General features: G+C 41.5%; 1 protein-coding gene across 1 annotated transcript; it reads left to right on the forward strand.

Annotated features, from left to right (window-relative positions):
* The first annotated feature begins 4,910 nt into the window (after window positions 1-4,910).
* LOC124995697 (cyclic nucleotide-gated cation channel beta-3-like) lies at window positions 4,911-14,972 on the forward strand. The gene is made up of 17 exons (XM_047568308.1): window positions 4,911-5,225; window positions 5,773-5,827; window positions 6,652-6,811; window positions 8,843-9,003; window positions 9,139-9,662; window positions 9,751-9,801; window positions 9,876-9,962; window positions 10,063-10,127; window positions 10,221-10,343; window positions 12,153-12,294; window positions 12,587-12,746; window positions 12,847-12,944; window positions 13,027-13,110; window positions 13,209-13,327; window positions 13,434-13,586; window positions 13,999-14,146; window positions 14,229-14,972. Exons 1-17 carry the CDS (start codon window positions 5,115-5,117, stop codon window positions 14,247-14,249), a joined length of 2,262 nt encoding a protein of 753 aa, XP_047424264.1. The 5' UTR covers window positions 4,911-5,114; the 3' UTR covers window positions 14,250-14,972.
* Window positions 14,973-15,383: the final 411 nt, after the last annotated feature.

The following is a 15,383-nucleotide window of genomic DNA, read 5'->3' on the forward strand; positions in this document are numbered from 1 at the left end:
TGTGCAGGTCTCCCTTGTGCCTCCAAAACAGTTTTGACTCATCAGGGAATGGACATGGGCCTTCTGAGTCCAGGATGTTTTTAGTGGGGCCTTTGGGTGCTATGGGTTGATCCCACAGATCCTTGATCATTTTGGGATCTAGTGAATGTGTCAGGCTGCTTCCTGCTGCCATCAAGGAGCGTCATTACTATGGGGTCTGGTCTAGGTGAGTGCTACATGTCTGAGTAACATCCACATGAAATCCAGCTCCAAAAGTTTCCCAGCAGAACATTGAATTGTCACAGGATGATTGATGTTATTTACTTCTCCTGTCAGTGGTTTTAATGTTGTGGCAGATAGGTGTATAATATAGATCAGGGAGATCACACGTTACATTAAATAATATAGACAGCAGAGGATAGACCGGAGTGGAATTAAACACCATTTTTCTCCGTGTGAAACTAAGCTGCAGTATATTACACGCATAGTTAATCATATTATGTTTGTGTACTCGCTTTACAAATATGAAAATCGCTGAAGAACTGAAGTCTGCTGGAGCACTGATATTTCTCCAATAAGTTGGAAATAAATTTGAAGACCAGTGCATGTGGCGTAAGCAGTGAGAGCCGGCGTGGCTGAAAAGATTTAACAGCTACACCTAAGAAAGTCAAACTTTCTCAAGAGGAAAGCAAAAATACTAAAAGTACCACAAAAAATGTCAGAATGAGAGGCAACGCTGTTGTGAAAAATCCTGCAAGGATTTCAAGGATTATTACTTTAATCCATATGGACCTGCCTTGCGATTTAAGATTTAATACTTTTCCAATATCGGTAAACATAAAAAAAAAAAAAAAAAAAAAAGTGAATATAATGTTCGGCTTAAACCAACAACTTACAACTCAGCCACCTCAGGATTTTTCACATTTATTCTAACACTCAAAGTCAAACTAAGAAAGTTGTGGAGACTCATAGTTTGCTATAGACTTACAGTCTTACAATCAATTGGTAAAGTTGAAATTACAAACTATTAATTACACAAAATGTACTTTAAAGCTGCTCTACCTCGTCTCTCTGAAGCGTTTTAGCTTCTTTCAGCTCATTGTTTCTGTTTCATCACCCACACACTTCCATCTACGGAGTTTCCAGCATTTCCACATAGGAAGAAGTTTGACTCACCATTTAAAAAAATAAAATAAAATAAATTGCTTATAATAATATAATAATTGACACTGTATTGATCCTTGAGGTGAACCTGGGACCCTTCAGCCCCCAAGCTGCACTACTGCACAGCCCCCATCTTATCCTATAACATATACAAAGAAAAGATCTTGGCCTTTAAAATTTCGAACTTAAAAAATCTGTAAATCTCTCTTCAGTAATCTGAAATAGTGTTTTGAGTGGATTTACTTTTTTTGTAGGAATAAATTGCTGTCTACTCTCCTACTTATCTCCTCTGAGTGGAGAACCCTCAAACCCTCAAACAGTAGCTGACTGATTTTCATGGCGTCATTACAGGAGTAATCACTGGGGCTTCTTTTTTGCTTTCTTCATTGCTTTATGAATTGGCCTCTCTTACGTTAGGCTTTATTCTACAATCCAGACCCCCCTCCATCAACCGGTTTAGACCAGCTCTGCTTTAAACCAATTAGTGCGGTGAGTCATATGTCGCCAGTCACCGCTCAACTTACCCCGCCCCACCTGAGGCTGTAAATTTACCTCTAGCTGTTACACTGCCAAGGTCTGTTGTCGCCCTGCTGCTGACTGAAACTGATCTGATTAGTGCATGCTGGGGTCAGGGTCAACAGGTGAAAGGTCAGGGGTCAAGTCTGGAGTTATATTTATTTTTTTAATGTACTTTTCACCAACAAATTATATAGCTAGCAAATGTTTTGCTCTTTCTCATATAAAGGTAAGAGATTAATTTATCCCGACTTAGATCCATGGAAGAGAGGGTGGTGGATCTAATGGCCTTTAACTCTGCATCAGTGGAGGATGGGGGAAAAAAAGATGGAGAGGCATTAAAAAAAAACTGCACCGTCACTATCCTGCTTCCTCCTCCACTTATCCTCTCTTCTCCTCTGCCCCAGACGAGTCAATAGTCCTTTAGACTCTTCAGACAAAGCCCACGTCTGAGGCGAAGCCCCGTCTGCATTACTGTGGCTTTTTTTTTTTTTTTTTTTTTGGTCCTTCCTCTGCGAGAGGACAAGAGGAGCAGAACGGCCGAATAAAGGCTGAGTGGGAGGGCGACAGAGGTGTAATTTTATATCTAATGACAAGCGAGCAGATGAGTGTCTCACTGAGATGAAAATAGCAGGGAAAGTAAAGATGATGAAAATGACAATGGAGGAAGATTTATGAGTGGAAATAACCACGGTTACTGGTTCCCCTTACAGCGCCACGCTGATTATGAATTCAGCTTCATGTATTCATGAATAACTGCAGCTAATATGTGCAGATGTCCTCTAAAACCAAAGCCTGTAAAAGAAGTGTGCTTCCCTTTTTGACCACTAGAGGTGCCATAACGAAAGTTTACCCAGAGCCTTATTATAGAGGGAGTCTCAAATCATGGGCGCCATGTTCCATACATCGGAGGGAAGAGTCTACAGTGTAATCCTATGGGCCATGTTGAAATAAATAGTTTATCTTCACCATTAATGGGCCTATAAATGTTATTTCCAACGTCTGTCAATATGTAAAAGGCCCTCACTTAAATATCCCAGCATCTACTTACCTTAAATATCTTAAATGAGCTGAAAAATGCTTTGTAGTCCAATCACCTCATCAGTCACAGAGCTGTGTTTACCTTCTCCTCAGTCTCCCGTGTTCATCCATCACTGTTAAAAGTCTGAAGTTACTCAGAAAAATTAGGAAAAATAAGGCTCGGTTAACTTCAAACTTCATTCATTTATAAAGCGGTGTTGGGCGTTTTTGAGATCAAAGTACACATTAATGATGGTGACTTTCTTTTTCCTGTATAAAATGTTAAACATTAGAGAGAGACATTGACTTTAAAGTCACATAATAGGGAGAAATTAGTTGGCATCCAGTTCTTCCTTTTAATCTTCTGCTCCCATAACGTTCTTTGTTTTTGTTCAGTGGGAAAACAGAGTTTCCTTCTTGCTTTCATGATCCTGTGCTGGAGCAGTAGGCTGAGCACTGTGGTATATTTGAACTTTTAATCCAACGTTATTCTCTGTTATTGCTACTGTTCTGTGGATGAATATCAGTTAGATGTAGCAGACATCTAGCTCAGAGCCGATAAGAATAGTGGGATAGCTCAGATGGTCCATTCACTAGTTGGCCAGACTCTCTAATATACAGCTCTGAGTTTACCAACAGGTGCAAACTGTAGACTGTAATCTAAATATGCACAACGTCTCGCCACTTCTTTGCATTGGCCAAACTGACGCTATTTTCCCAGGGATATAGGCAGTTGCATCTTGCAAGTATGAAGCTAGACTTTCGATTCGATTTCGACTCACTTGCATTTTCATTTAATTAATACTACTTTCCGCTCTACTGCCACCAGCTACAAGAAAACAAGGACATAATGAATTATACACTATTAGGATTTTTTATACAACTTTTGTGGTCCCACAGGTCATGACATAACAACTAACTGTCAACTGTCAAATAACTAACTAAAACAAAACTTATACAAAAAAATGGCACTGATGACATTCATCATGAATATTAACTCCCTGGAATGATGGAAACTATCCTTGATTTAAATATATATATATATATATATATATATATATATTTGATGTGTATTTTAGTGTTTTAGTTTCCACTAACATGGAGGTGGCATTTACCACCTATACTCCATCTAGCCACCAGGGGGAGCTCTACTTGCTTTGGCTTCACTTTTGAGGAGCAGTTCTGCCATCCATATTTATACCAGTACAGAGGGGAAGGGAGCTCTGCACATAACTGGGAAGTACAACAACGAATCAGATCCATTTGGTTGAAATAACTTCACCTCCATCACACTAAGATAACGTGTATGACTACGTCACAGTTTCTTATCTGTGCTGCACCACATAAAGCCTAATTTGATATGAGCCTCGCCAGATAATCATAATCATTTCCCAATAGAGGGGTTCTAGACACATTTACACACAAAACAATTTGGGCAAGGGAGATGGACTGGCTTTCAGGCTGGAGCTTTTACAGTGCCTCTCAGGTGGCAGCAATGTGCCAGAAATAAGAAAACTAGTCTTGAAAAAAATCACCTAAGAAACCCCTCATGCCTGAGTTTCAGCGTGCAATGTTTCCAGTCCTGAATAATACAGTGAAGTCTGCTGTGAATACACAGTGAAACATAAAGACATTTCAGATACTAAAACAATGTTACAAATACCTTCAATTTCCAGGGAGGAACAGCCCAGAGAGCATGCTAGCTTGTTTGCTACTCAAGCATAAACCACCACTGATGTGAGTAACAAGTTCACACTGTCTCTCTCTTAGCACTTCTATTTCAGCTGCGCTGTGAACACACATGGGGTGTTTGGTGTGTTTCCAGTTATTTCATTCAGAACTTGAACAGTTTCACCAGAAGGATTTATTTTGATCCTCACGCTTTTCAGGTTATTTCCCTCTTGTATTCTTTGAGGAACGCAGAGGGCATGTTATATCGCATTGATACAAACCATTTCCCCTTAAAGGCACAGTCAGACACCATGCACCCGTCAGCCACAACATTATGACCCCTGTCAGGAGACGTAAATAACACTGAAAATAAATCACTGATGAGTCACAACTGTTTTGGAGGCACAATGTTGCAAAAAGTGCATCATGACTTTTCAGTCCACCACCGACTAAAGAGCAGTGGTAAGTGCAGCCTGTGTTCTGCATAGGTTGGCCTCCCTGCTTAAGTGGTCAGCAATAAGCCTATTGGGATCTTATATGAGATGGCGATGGACTTACATGTCACAAGTGGTGGTGGGGACTTGTCTCTGAGCAAGAGTATTAGCAGAGCTAAATGCAGTAATACGGTAAGGGCAGCTAGGTTATGAAGACGTGCTGCTTTTAAATACACCGTGAAGTAGAGGTGGAGGCAGAGTGAAAAGAAGCCGCAGTCGGCACGGTCCTCTATTACAAATAGGAGCTGATGCACCTTTAGGTTTCTAGACATGTTTGGCAAGTTAAAGGGTCTGCTCAGGGGCCCGCAGATACCACCGGAGCCTGGGACCACCACAGTAGCTCCAGACCCAGCTCCAGCTCCAGCTCCAGCTCCAGCTAAGGTAAGATCTGTAACTAAAAACGTTAAAGTTATTCGTATTCTGTGTGTAAAAAGATAAGCCATTCCTCTGTGACACTCTTTCTGATTAGTTTTCATACTGCTCAGTTCGTGCCAGCAGCCGCAGCAGCAGCAGCAGCAGCAGCAGCCAAGGCTTAAATCCGGCGTAAGCACACCAAATAAAAGAAGGCATCCATCATGCAATACAGCCAATTGGTTACATTTATTTCTCCTATGATCACAGCCGCGACAGCTTATCTGCTCCTCCATCCGTTCAGCTGCTTAGTACTCTCGCCAGTAACGAATCAAATAAAGCCGTTTCATTACACCGACCTCATTGACATCACTCTCCGCCCGACGGCCGATTCATTTCATCTCAAACCCGGCTTGTTTTTAAAAGTGTCCGTCAGCCGAGGGGAGCAATTTGTCAAACGCGAAATTCGCTATTCTTTAAAAGCGCTTTTCCAAATTAAAACGTCTCTCTAATGGCCATGGTTTGACTAATGGAGCCGAGCATCTGACTCTGTGGAAAATGTTGATTTGTCTTGTAGGAGGAGAAGCCAGCCGATAAGGGCGATGAAGCCAAAGGAGTGGACAAACCCCAGGGTAAGTGTGTCTTGTTGTATCACAGAGAAATACTGAAATCCTATGAGAGCATGCACATTTATTCATGTCAGCACAAAGATGCTAATATATTCATATTGTACTTGAAAGCTGCAGAATATCAGAAAGCTTCACGTACAGCCAGCTTTGTGTGCACTTTACAAGCATCAGCACTGATTAGACAAGAGTAATCACATCAGAGAGACAATTAACAGGTGTCACAAATTACACAAACTGGCAGGTGGCAGTTGTTCAGTATGAAAAGTGCAGCTTTCCTCAACTTTTGTTGCTCTGTCTCAACTGTAGCCGTGTTTCCTTGACAAAAAGTTGAATTTTACTGACTCGCAGCTATTTTTGAGTCTGTTTCTGTCAATTACCTGTTTCTGTTACCTCCTTCTGCATGATCATGCCAGCCAAAGGGCACAATAATACATTAATGATCAGTATACTGTATAAATGGTGGTCCCTGTGGTTGTAGGAGCACTTGGGCCCAAACTGGGAGAGTGGCTCCGACAGATCCCAGGAACTACACCTGAAGCCTCAGTACATCTATCTGTCTATGTATTATGTTTTTGTTAGAAAATCTCATGATATCTGATAGTGACCTGAGACACTTTCTATTCTTCATTTAATCTTTTGAAGAACACAGACACTCAAGTTACCTAAGAAACTCCTAAGAAGCAGGAAGATGCTTTATCATTTCTAAAGAACATTATAAAAGCAAAGTTATGTGAATGAATGAGTGGAAAAAAAATCAAAGGTAAACTCCAAAAGTACCATAAGTCTGGAGGTGATAAAATATAATTCTGGTCCTTCTCCTTTCTCAGAATCAACTCCTGAACCAGCCCCTGCACCGGCCCCAGCACCTACATCTGCACCAGCTCCAGCTCCAGCTCCAGCACCTGCACCGGCCCCTGCACCGGCTCCAGCTTCGGCACCGGCTGCTGGATCGGCCCCAGCTAACCCAAATCAAGCTGGAACTGAGGGGTAAGATGTGCAACCATAGCTTCCTCGTCCCTCCACTGATATCTGCAAACCTTCATCATCACCAAATATTTCTTTCCACCTAATTTTATCTGAAACACTTTATTAACTGTAGAGGAGATGCGCTGAAAGTCCAATAATAAGCAATTAAATAGAGTAGTTACACTGGATTTATCCCTTGAGCAACGGCCAGGCCTGCAAACTCCACTTTATCTTAGCAAAACAAACACACCTGCCAAGACACCTACACCACAAACCAGTATCCAACTAATCACCCAGTGGACGCTAATTAATCAGATCCCCAGGGAGGACGGCCAGGAGACACTGAGAAAGCCCTCAGAGATGAGCACAGCATGTTAGATCTTTATCCCCTATGGTGCAACATGTGTATTAACAGAGGGACGGCCTGAAAGTGGATTAAAAGCTTTTCAGCTTCTTAGGTTTAAGAAGCTCAACAGGGCTGATTCTGGCCTGGTAACAAAATGGCTCAGGCAGGGACAGTTACTGCTGATCATCACAGTTTTAACAAATGAGGGGTTTTATTTGTGATCATAAAATAGTGGTGAGACTCTGGTTGGAGCAAGACTAGAAGAGTCATCCGCTTGACGATGTATGGAATAAATAGTAGGTCATAGTAAGTTCACAAATGGATCTAATGTATCTTCACTGACCCTCCATGAAGTCTATAAACTTATTCTTTTAAGTCTTTGAGATATATATCATATCATATAATCAGTATTTTTCATTTTCAAACCCCATATTTCCTCTTTTTGTCTTGTGTTGATTCATTTAAATATCTAGCCAGTGTTCCGATGAATTTTTAAAGATTAAAATGTGCTCCTGTACTTACAATAAGACAATGAAAAGTGAAGCCAACATGGTAATATAGTGAAGGCTTCCTGGCAGTACTGCGGGTCCGCCACCAGAGGGCAGACTCAGCCACAGTTTAGACCGAAGGACAGAAGCGTTTTGAGTTACATCAGCTTCCAAAGTCACTTTGTATCATAACGTACCCAATTAATGTGGTACTAAAGTCTCACAAATGTCCAAATTCAACTTTAAGTCAATAACATATTTGTTGTTGCTGTTGTGGATCAGGCAAACGTGTCATTATATGGAAATTAATAGGTTTCGCCTTAACTACAGAGCTTGATTTAAACATATTAGATAATTATTTTTTAAAACAGAAAATTGTTTAATCATTTCTGTACACAAATATTTTTTTTTCCACTAGTGGGTGACATGTTTACATTTATTATTCTGTTACTGCTGCTGAACTGAGACTTTGTAAAGAGTATTAGGGCCGCCATGATGAATAAAAAATGAGTGGAGGTAGATATTTTTTTAATGGCCATGGATATTTACAGTTGCTTAGAGAGAGTTGGTCAAAACACGGAGAAAAAAACTCCAGACGGGAACTAGCTTAACCTAGTTTAAGAGCTAGCTAGCAAAGTTGGATTAAAAGTTACCTGTTTCCTATAAAACAGATTTATTCGCTGATACTTTATTTAATATTTGTTCATAGAATAGCACGTCTCAGCAGCTTATGTTTAGCATTTCTGTATATGAACTGCGTTTATAAATTACGTAACAAGGTAGATTCTGGACTGATACTGAGACGGACTGAGTCTTATATTTTATGTGCAGACATTTCTTGTACTATAAATTAATAAATTTGCTGTTACATAAAAATTGCCCCACAAAATTACAATATTAGTCTACTTCTCTCACCACTGTCTTCCTTGCTTTTCTTTTTTGTCATTTCCAAAAGTTCTTTTAATTTTGAATCAGGTTCCAGTCATACTTTCATTTAAATTTCATAAAGGGGCTTGTTTCAACCTACACAATCAATGGGTGCACATACATCTGATGCAATTTAAGAGAGTCATGCACACCCATGTGATGGGATTGAGTGTTCAGATTTTTAAAGTTAAACATTCGTCATAGCATGTCAGAGGAAGTCCAGTTCTCGTGAACTGTCTGCTGTAATGACTCTGGGGCTGATCTATCCAATACGGCTTCACCTTTCTCCAGGCAGGAAGAGGCCCCTCCACCACCTCCACCCATCGTCATCAACAGGTACTCAGATGATCAACTCAGAGAAATAGTGAAACGCATGCGAGAGAGGCTGCATATCTACAAGGAGAAACTGATTGATCAGTACGCGTCGTCTCCTGAGATAAGCCCTCCTGTCAGTGAGTACCAACACCGAATGAGTTCCCCGCACTCACCGTGTTGTAGCTTCACTTCAGCTGTGGTATAAATGTGTAAATTTTAATTACTGGCGGGTTAATCTTTTAGCGCACTCAGTCCCCATGTTATTCTTTCAGCGCCACTGCTACGGAGAGACAACTACACCAAAGTGATAGAGGAGAGGAAACGGCAAGCAGAGGAGGAGCAAATAAAGAAGGAGGAGGCAGACAAGAAGAAGAAAGAGGAGCAGGAGAAGAAGAAAAAAGAGGCTGAGCAAAAGAAGAAGGAGGAGGAGGAGGCGAAAAAGCTAGCCGAGAGCCAAGAAGGGAAGAAGGCGGTGCCCCTGAAAACCAGGTTAGTTGAATTTGCGTGGACTACAGTGGACTTTGTGCTGAAGCCGGTGGAGGACATGACGGACTCTGTGCTGGGTCAGACCATGGACCCTTTTACGGACCGGCGTTACATCGCCTGGCTGAGCCTAGTGACTCTGGCTTTCAACTACAACACATGGTTCATCACGGCCCGTCTGTGCTTCCCGTATCACACCGAGACCGCCATCCCTTTGTGGTTCGGTCTGGACCTGCTGGCCGACCTCATATACCTCACAGATGCCGTCATCTTCCAGCCCCGCAAACAGTTTGTACAAGGAGGAGATGTCATGGTGAGGAATGAAATGATCCAGAGTAGTGACTAGTGACTGAGCATCTCCTGGATTAAAACACATTAAAAATAGTTTTCTTTCCTTTCAGACCGACAGACTGAAAACAAAGAAGCACTACAGGGATTCAGACAGATTCTTGGTAACTACTACGTTCTCAGAATTAAATGTAAAAACCTAAATCAGCGTCCTCACTCGTCCGTCTCTGATCAACAGGCCGACACAGTGTCTCTCATACCGTTTGACCTGCTGTACTTCCAGTTTGGGTTCAAGTCTATTTTCAGAGCCAATCGTCTGTTGAAGGTGAATGTTTGGATGCAGAGGTTCATTAGTCAATAATCAGAACATAGTAAACTGACTTGGTTTCCATTCTGGCTGACATGTTTACGTGTTTGTGCTCAAGGCAGAAACGTTTTTTGAGTTCAGTGATCGTCTAGAGAGCATCATGGCCAAGGCTTACATCTGGAGGTAAGCAGTGACGTCTAAAAATCGAAAAACGGAAAGATATACCAGATTAGAATATTAATAATACTTACTATAACACATTTACTCCCCTTGCAGAGTGATTCGCACAATTGGCTATCTCCTCTTCATGCTCCACATCAATGCCTGCTTGTACTATGTGGCCTCAGACTATCAGGGCATCGGCAAAACTAAATGGGTCTACTCCGGCCTCGGCAGCGCGTAAGTACTTCTATATATTACTGCTCTACGTGTTGCTTGATGAAGACATAGTTTAGATTCTCTGAAGTGAGGTTGTATGAGCTACTTAACTGTCTCAGTAGCTTTGTTTGTTTTTGTGTTAGCTAGGATCTGGATCTGAAGTGATTCACATAAGTAAATACCTTCGACAAGCTCATTTCAAATAATTATCCCTTTAAGGTTTCCTCCAAGAGTCTAATTAAAAGACAGACGTTGAGTGTGTTTAAATGTAAGAAGTGTATTGGGTGTAATAAAAATAAATTACTTTGGTTCAAAGAAAACAACGTATCTATGTGATATTGTCACTGTTGATGTTATTATTAGAAAATACACCGATCAGGCATAATATTATGACCACCTTCCTAATATTGTGTAGGTCTCCCTTGTGCCTCCAAAACAGTTGTGGCTCATCAGACAATGGACATGGGTCTTTGGAGGGTGTCCTGTGGTGTCTGGAAACATAATGTTGGTAGTGGGGGTCCACAGAGGGGAGGGGCCTCTGTGGATCATCCCACAGATACTTGATCAGTTTGGGATCTAGTGAATTTGGAGGCCAAGTCAACACCTTGTGCTGCTTTACATGTTTTTGGAGTTGTTCCTAAAACGTTTTGTGTGTGTGTGTGTGTGTGTGTGTGTGTGTCAGACTGCATCCTATTGGGGATGGCTGCTGCCATCAAGGAGTGTCATGGCTGTGGGGTGGGGGTGTCTGGTCTGGTGTAGGTGGATGGCACATGTCTGAGGAACATCCACATTAGTGCAGGGTCCAAAAGTTTTCCAGCAGAACGTTGAATTGTCACAAGATGGTCAGTGCTATTTAGTTGTCTTGTCGGTGGTTTTAATGTTATGGCTGATTGGTGTATATTCCAGTAACTAACACCCTTCACAGCGTTTTAAACATCTGCTTGATTCTGTAGCTGCTGTCGTAGGAGTAACATTTTCTACACTACTTGTTATTTTGTTTATTAATGAGTCTCTTATCGCACACTTTCACAAATAAAGATGGATAAGAGCTTAAGCTCAAATTAGACTAGCTATTAGACTAGCATATCAGAATCCTTCAAACTGTTTTTTGTGTAGTAGTAGTTCTTAGTGTGCTGTATGATTATAAAATATGTTTTAACTTGAACACAACATGAGATACTACCAGTCTTTTTAAGAATAACTGCAGTGTTTGTTCCACTTTAACACTTCTATGAGTTCCACTTTCCAATAGTTATTCAGTTATTCAGAGTAAACTACAGATGTATACTGTGTTGTATGTTTGCTGCCGCTGCAGTTACCTCAGCTGCTTCTTCTATGCGGAGAAATCCCTGCTGATGATCGCTGAGTTGCCATGTCCAGACACCATGTTTGGACTGATCTTTCAGATGACCAACTACCTTTTTGGGGCACTATTTATGTCCATCATTCTTGGCCAGGTAGCTTTTTTTCTTGTAGCTTTTATTTTTTGTTTTTTTGTTGGTTTATTTTTTCATTTAATTTCTGTATTTATTAATTTATGTATACAACCATTTTATACTTAATTTTGCTTTATATTATTATTTTGTTATCATTTATTTATTTATTTTTTGTGACTTTTTTCTTGAGCAACTGCAGCTGAACTAAACACAGCAAGACATCAAGGGAATCAAGTTCAGAGAGAGATCAAAAATGTTCCTTGAATTCAGAAAGACTCCTTCCAAAACACAGACACTGGCTCCTGTGACACTGCACTAAAACACACTTCCAATAAACCAGCAGAATAGTTTGTGGCCTCCCCTCTAACCGCCGCCCCCCTCCACTTCTCCACAGGTACCTGCGTTGTTACTACTATGCTGTGCGCAGTCTGATCAACATCGGGGGTCTTAACGAACCCCACACCGTCTTTGAGATTACCTTTCAGATGACTAACTTTTTCACGGGCGTGTTTGTGTTCTCCAGTTTGATTGGACAGGTAAAACGGGGCCCGTTCGACCTGTAGTATGAGCCCAGTTAGCAATCCTGAAGTTAGCACCTCTAAGCTGACATATCATCACCTTCTTTTCCTCTTAGTAATGTAGTGATAGATGAATGAAACACTCATTAGTCGTACACTAACACTCCGTTACCCGTCACTATAACTGGTTCCCTTTGGCGTTTTGATTGTGTAATAGCTCAGACTAGATGCAGCATTTTATCACCACAGACTCATTCTATTTTCTAAGTTATCTTCTTTGTTTTTTATTCTTGTTCATCTGGCGCCTCAGATGAGAGACGTCATCGGTGCAGCCACAGCCGGACAGACCTACTTCCGTTCCTCCATGGACAACACCGTGGCCTACATGGTGTCCAATAACATTCCCTCCCTGGTGCAGAACAGAATCCGCACTTGGTACACCTACACCTGGGACGCTCAGGGCATGCTGGGTCAGCAGATGGAAAGCCTTGACTAATTAAAAAAAAAAAAAAAACTGTAGCTCCACAATCATCTGATTTAGGCTTTTGTGTTTCATGTGGATGTCTTCAGATGAGTCTGAGCTGCTGGATAAGATGCCTCTAGTGATGAAAACAGCCATCGCTGTGGACATCAACCTGGCAACCTTCCAGAAAATCGATCTTTTCAAGGTGGAGGCTCATGGAGACATACTGCTAACACACTGGCAGCGTAGAACATCCACCAGTTAACTAAGTCTGAATGTGTCCACAGGGCTGTGACCAGCAGATGTTAGTGGACATGTTACTGAGGCTCAAGTCCATCATCTACCTGCCTGGAGACTTTGTTGTGAAAAAAGTAAGTCGGTGTTTTCATCGTATGATTAACATGAAAGTTTATCCTCCCTCGCTGCAAAATCCAGGCGGCAAATAGTGAGTCCCTTTAAATCTCTGCAGGGAGACATCGGCAAAGAGATGTACATCATCAAGAGTGGAGCGGTGCAGGTGGTGGGAGGACCTGACAACAGCATTGTGTTTGTCACCCTGAAGGCTGGATGTGTGTTTGGAGAAATCAGGTCGGTTCACCCAAACCTGCTGCTGCTGGAAGACGTAATAAACATCGACAAGTGTTTAATTTACACCAAACAGTACAAAAGCAAACAACTGCTCCTTCTGTGTTAGTCTCTTGCAGTCCTCCAAAGACGGAGGGAACAGGCGGACGGCCAACGTCAAGGCCTACGGCTTCGCTAACCTCTTCGTCCTGGAGAAGAAGGACCTGTTTGACATCCTGGTCCATTACCCAGAGTCTCAGAAAGTCCTGGCCAGGAAGGGCAGGTGAGTCTGAGGCCTGACATTAGAGCTAGACGTCACTCATAGTATGTCTGTTATTTATTCATGTAGCTTTGAAAACTGAGTTTACAAAATGCTGTAACAACATAGTCAGAGTAGGATAAAGCTGAGAAAAGTCAAAAGGAGAAGACAAAAGATGCAGAAACAAAGTACAATAAAAAGAGAATAAAATCAAGTGAATAAATAGCCGATATAAATGTGAGTACAATAATGATGTAAAACCTGATTAGGACCAAGGCTGATAGAGCTCAGTGTTTAATTAGTCTGGTGTAGCCAGATTCTTCTTATCTGAATTTGAACTCTCCAGTGCAAATATTTTGTGTGAAGTCTGCCTCAGAGGACATTTGTCGAATTCCTTCATAACAGCCATTTTTTGTTTTGTTCTGTGCGTGTGTAGAAAGCTAATGAAAGCCAAAGGCCCGGCAGCAGCCAAAGCTCAAGAGGAGGAGAAGAAGAAAGGACTGGCTCTGTTTGGACCCAAGCCTCCCACACCCAAGCTGCTGCGAGCTGTCGGAGGAACAAAGAACTTCCTTGACAGACTGAAGGTAAGTGTCCTGCTGTCTCCAGGTCGGTGGTGAGTCTTTGTGCTGTAACTAACGGTGTTTTCTGTGTTTTCTATTTCCCCAGAGTACCAGCGGTGGCCAATGAGAACTGTAGGAGCTCACATAAAAGACATCAGCATGTTTTTATAATAATAATTCCATTTTGGGAGTTAATGTACAGTTTTGTTTTGTACCGCTGTCTACTACTATTGTCACTACTTGTTTCCCACAATATACTAGTACGGTTTACCTCAGCAGAACATTTACACAGATCAGGCATAACATTTTCACCACCTTCCTAATATTGTGTAGGTCTCCTGAAAACAGTTGTGACTCATCAGAGAATGGACATGGTCCTTCTGAGGGTGTCCTGTAACAGAGTGCTGTTAGTCAAGGCCTTTGGGTCAAGGAGTCTCATTGCTATGGTCTGGTCTGGTCTGGTCTGGTCTGGTATGGTCTGGTCTGGTATGGTCTGGTCTAGATGTGTGGTACATGTCTAAGAATGCCAGGTATAAATGTTTCCCAGTTGAATTGTCACACGACGGTCAATGTTATTTGCTTCTCTTGTCAGTGGTTTTAATGTTGTGGCTGATCAGAGTATATCCAACATGAGAGAGTCAAGTGTTTGCCTGTGAGCTACACTGCTGGTCATTTACAGCTTCATTTTACACTGAGTATATTTGTATATTTGTCTTTATTAGGAGCTTTTATCCAGTTTTTCACTGCACACTAATCATAGAAGAGATTTTATTAGAAGTGACAGTGTGGATCTGATGATTCTATCTCCATTTATAACCTCTTAAATAAATGATGGTTTGCTTCTGTCTCATTTACTTGTTGTGCGTTGCGTTTGTGTCCGTACAGGTGGAGTTACAGTTCAGGTCCTGACTAATCCTGTTAGTCAGACAGGGACGTGGTGAGGGCTGATTAACTAAGTGGTCTCTGCTGCAGGAGGAACTGAAATAACCCGAGCACAGTCTAATTTAACTTCTACTACATCCAGCCCACAGGGCTGTGAGTTACTAATGTATTTCACACCGTTCAGTATATTATAGTACAGAATATTAATAAATATACCTTTTCAAACCATAAGGTTAACATAAGCTGTTATCATTAGTGTACTGACGTGTCCTCCAATCTGCAGAGTTTCTACAAAGGTTGAATACCTTTCATATGAATATTTATATAAGAAAAAAGACCAGCTCTTTATACAGGGTCCAAACCATTTTAATGCAGACTG

This window comes from Mugil cephalus, chromosome 18, assembly GCF_022458985.1.
Source record: "Mugil cephalus isolate CIBA_MC_2020 chromosome 18, CIBA_Mcephalus_1.1, whole genome shotgun sequence".
NCBI lineage: Eukaryota > Metazoa > Chordata > Actinopteri > Mugiliformes > Mugilidae > Mugil > Mugil cephalus.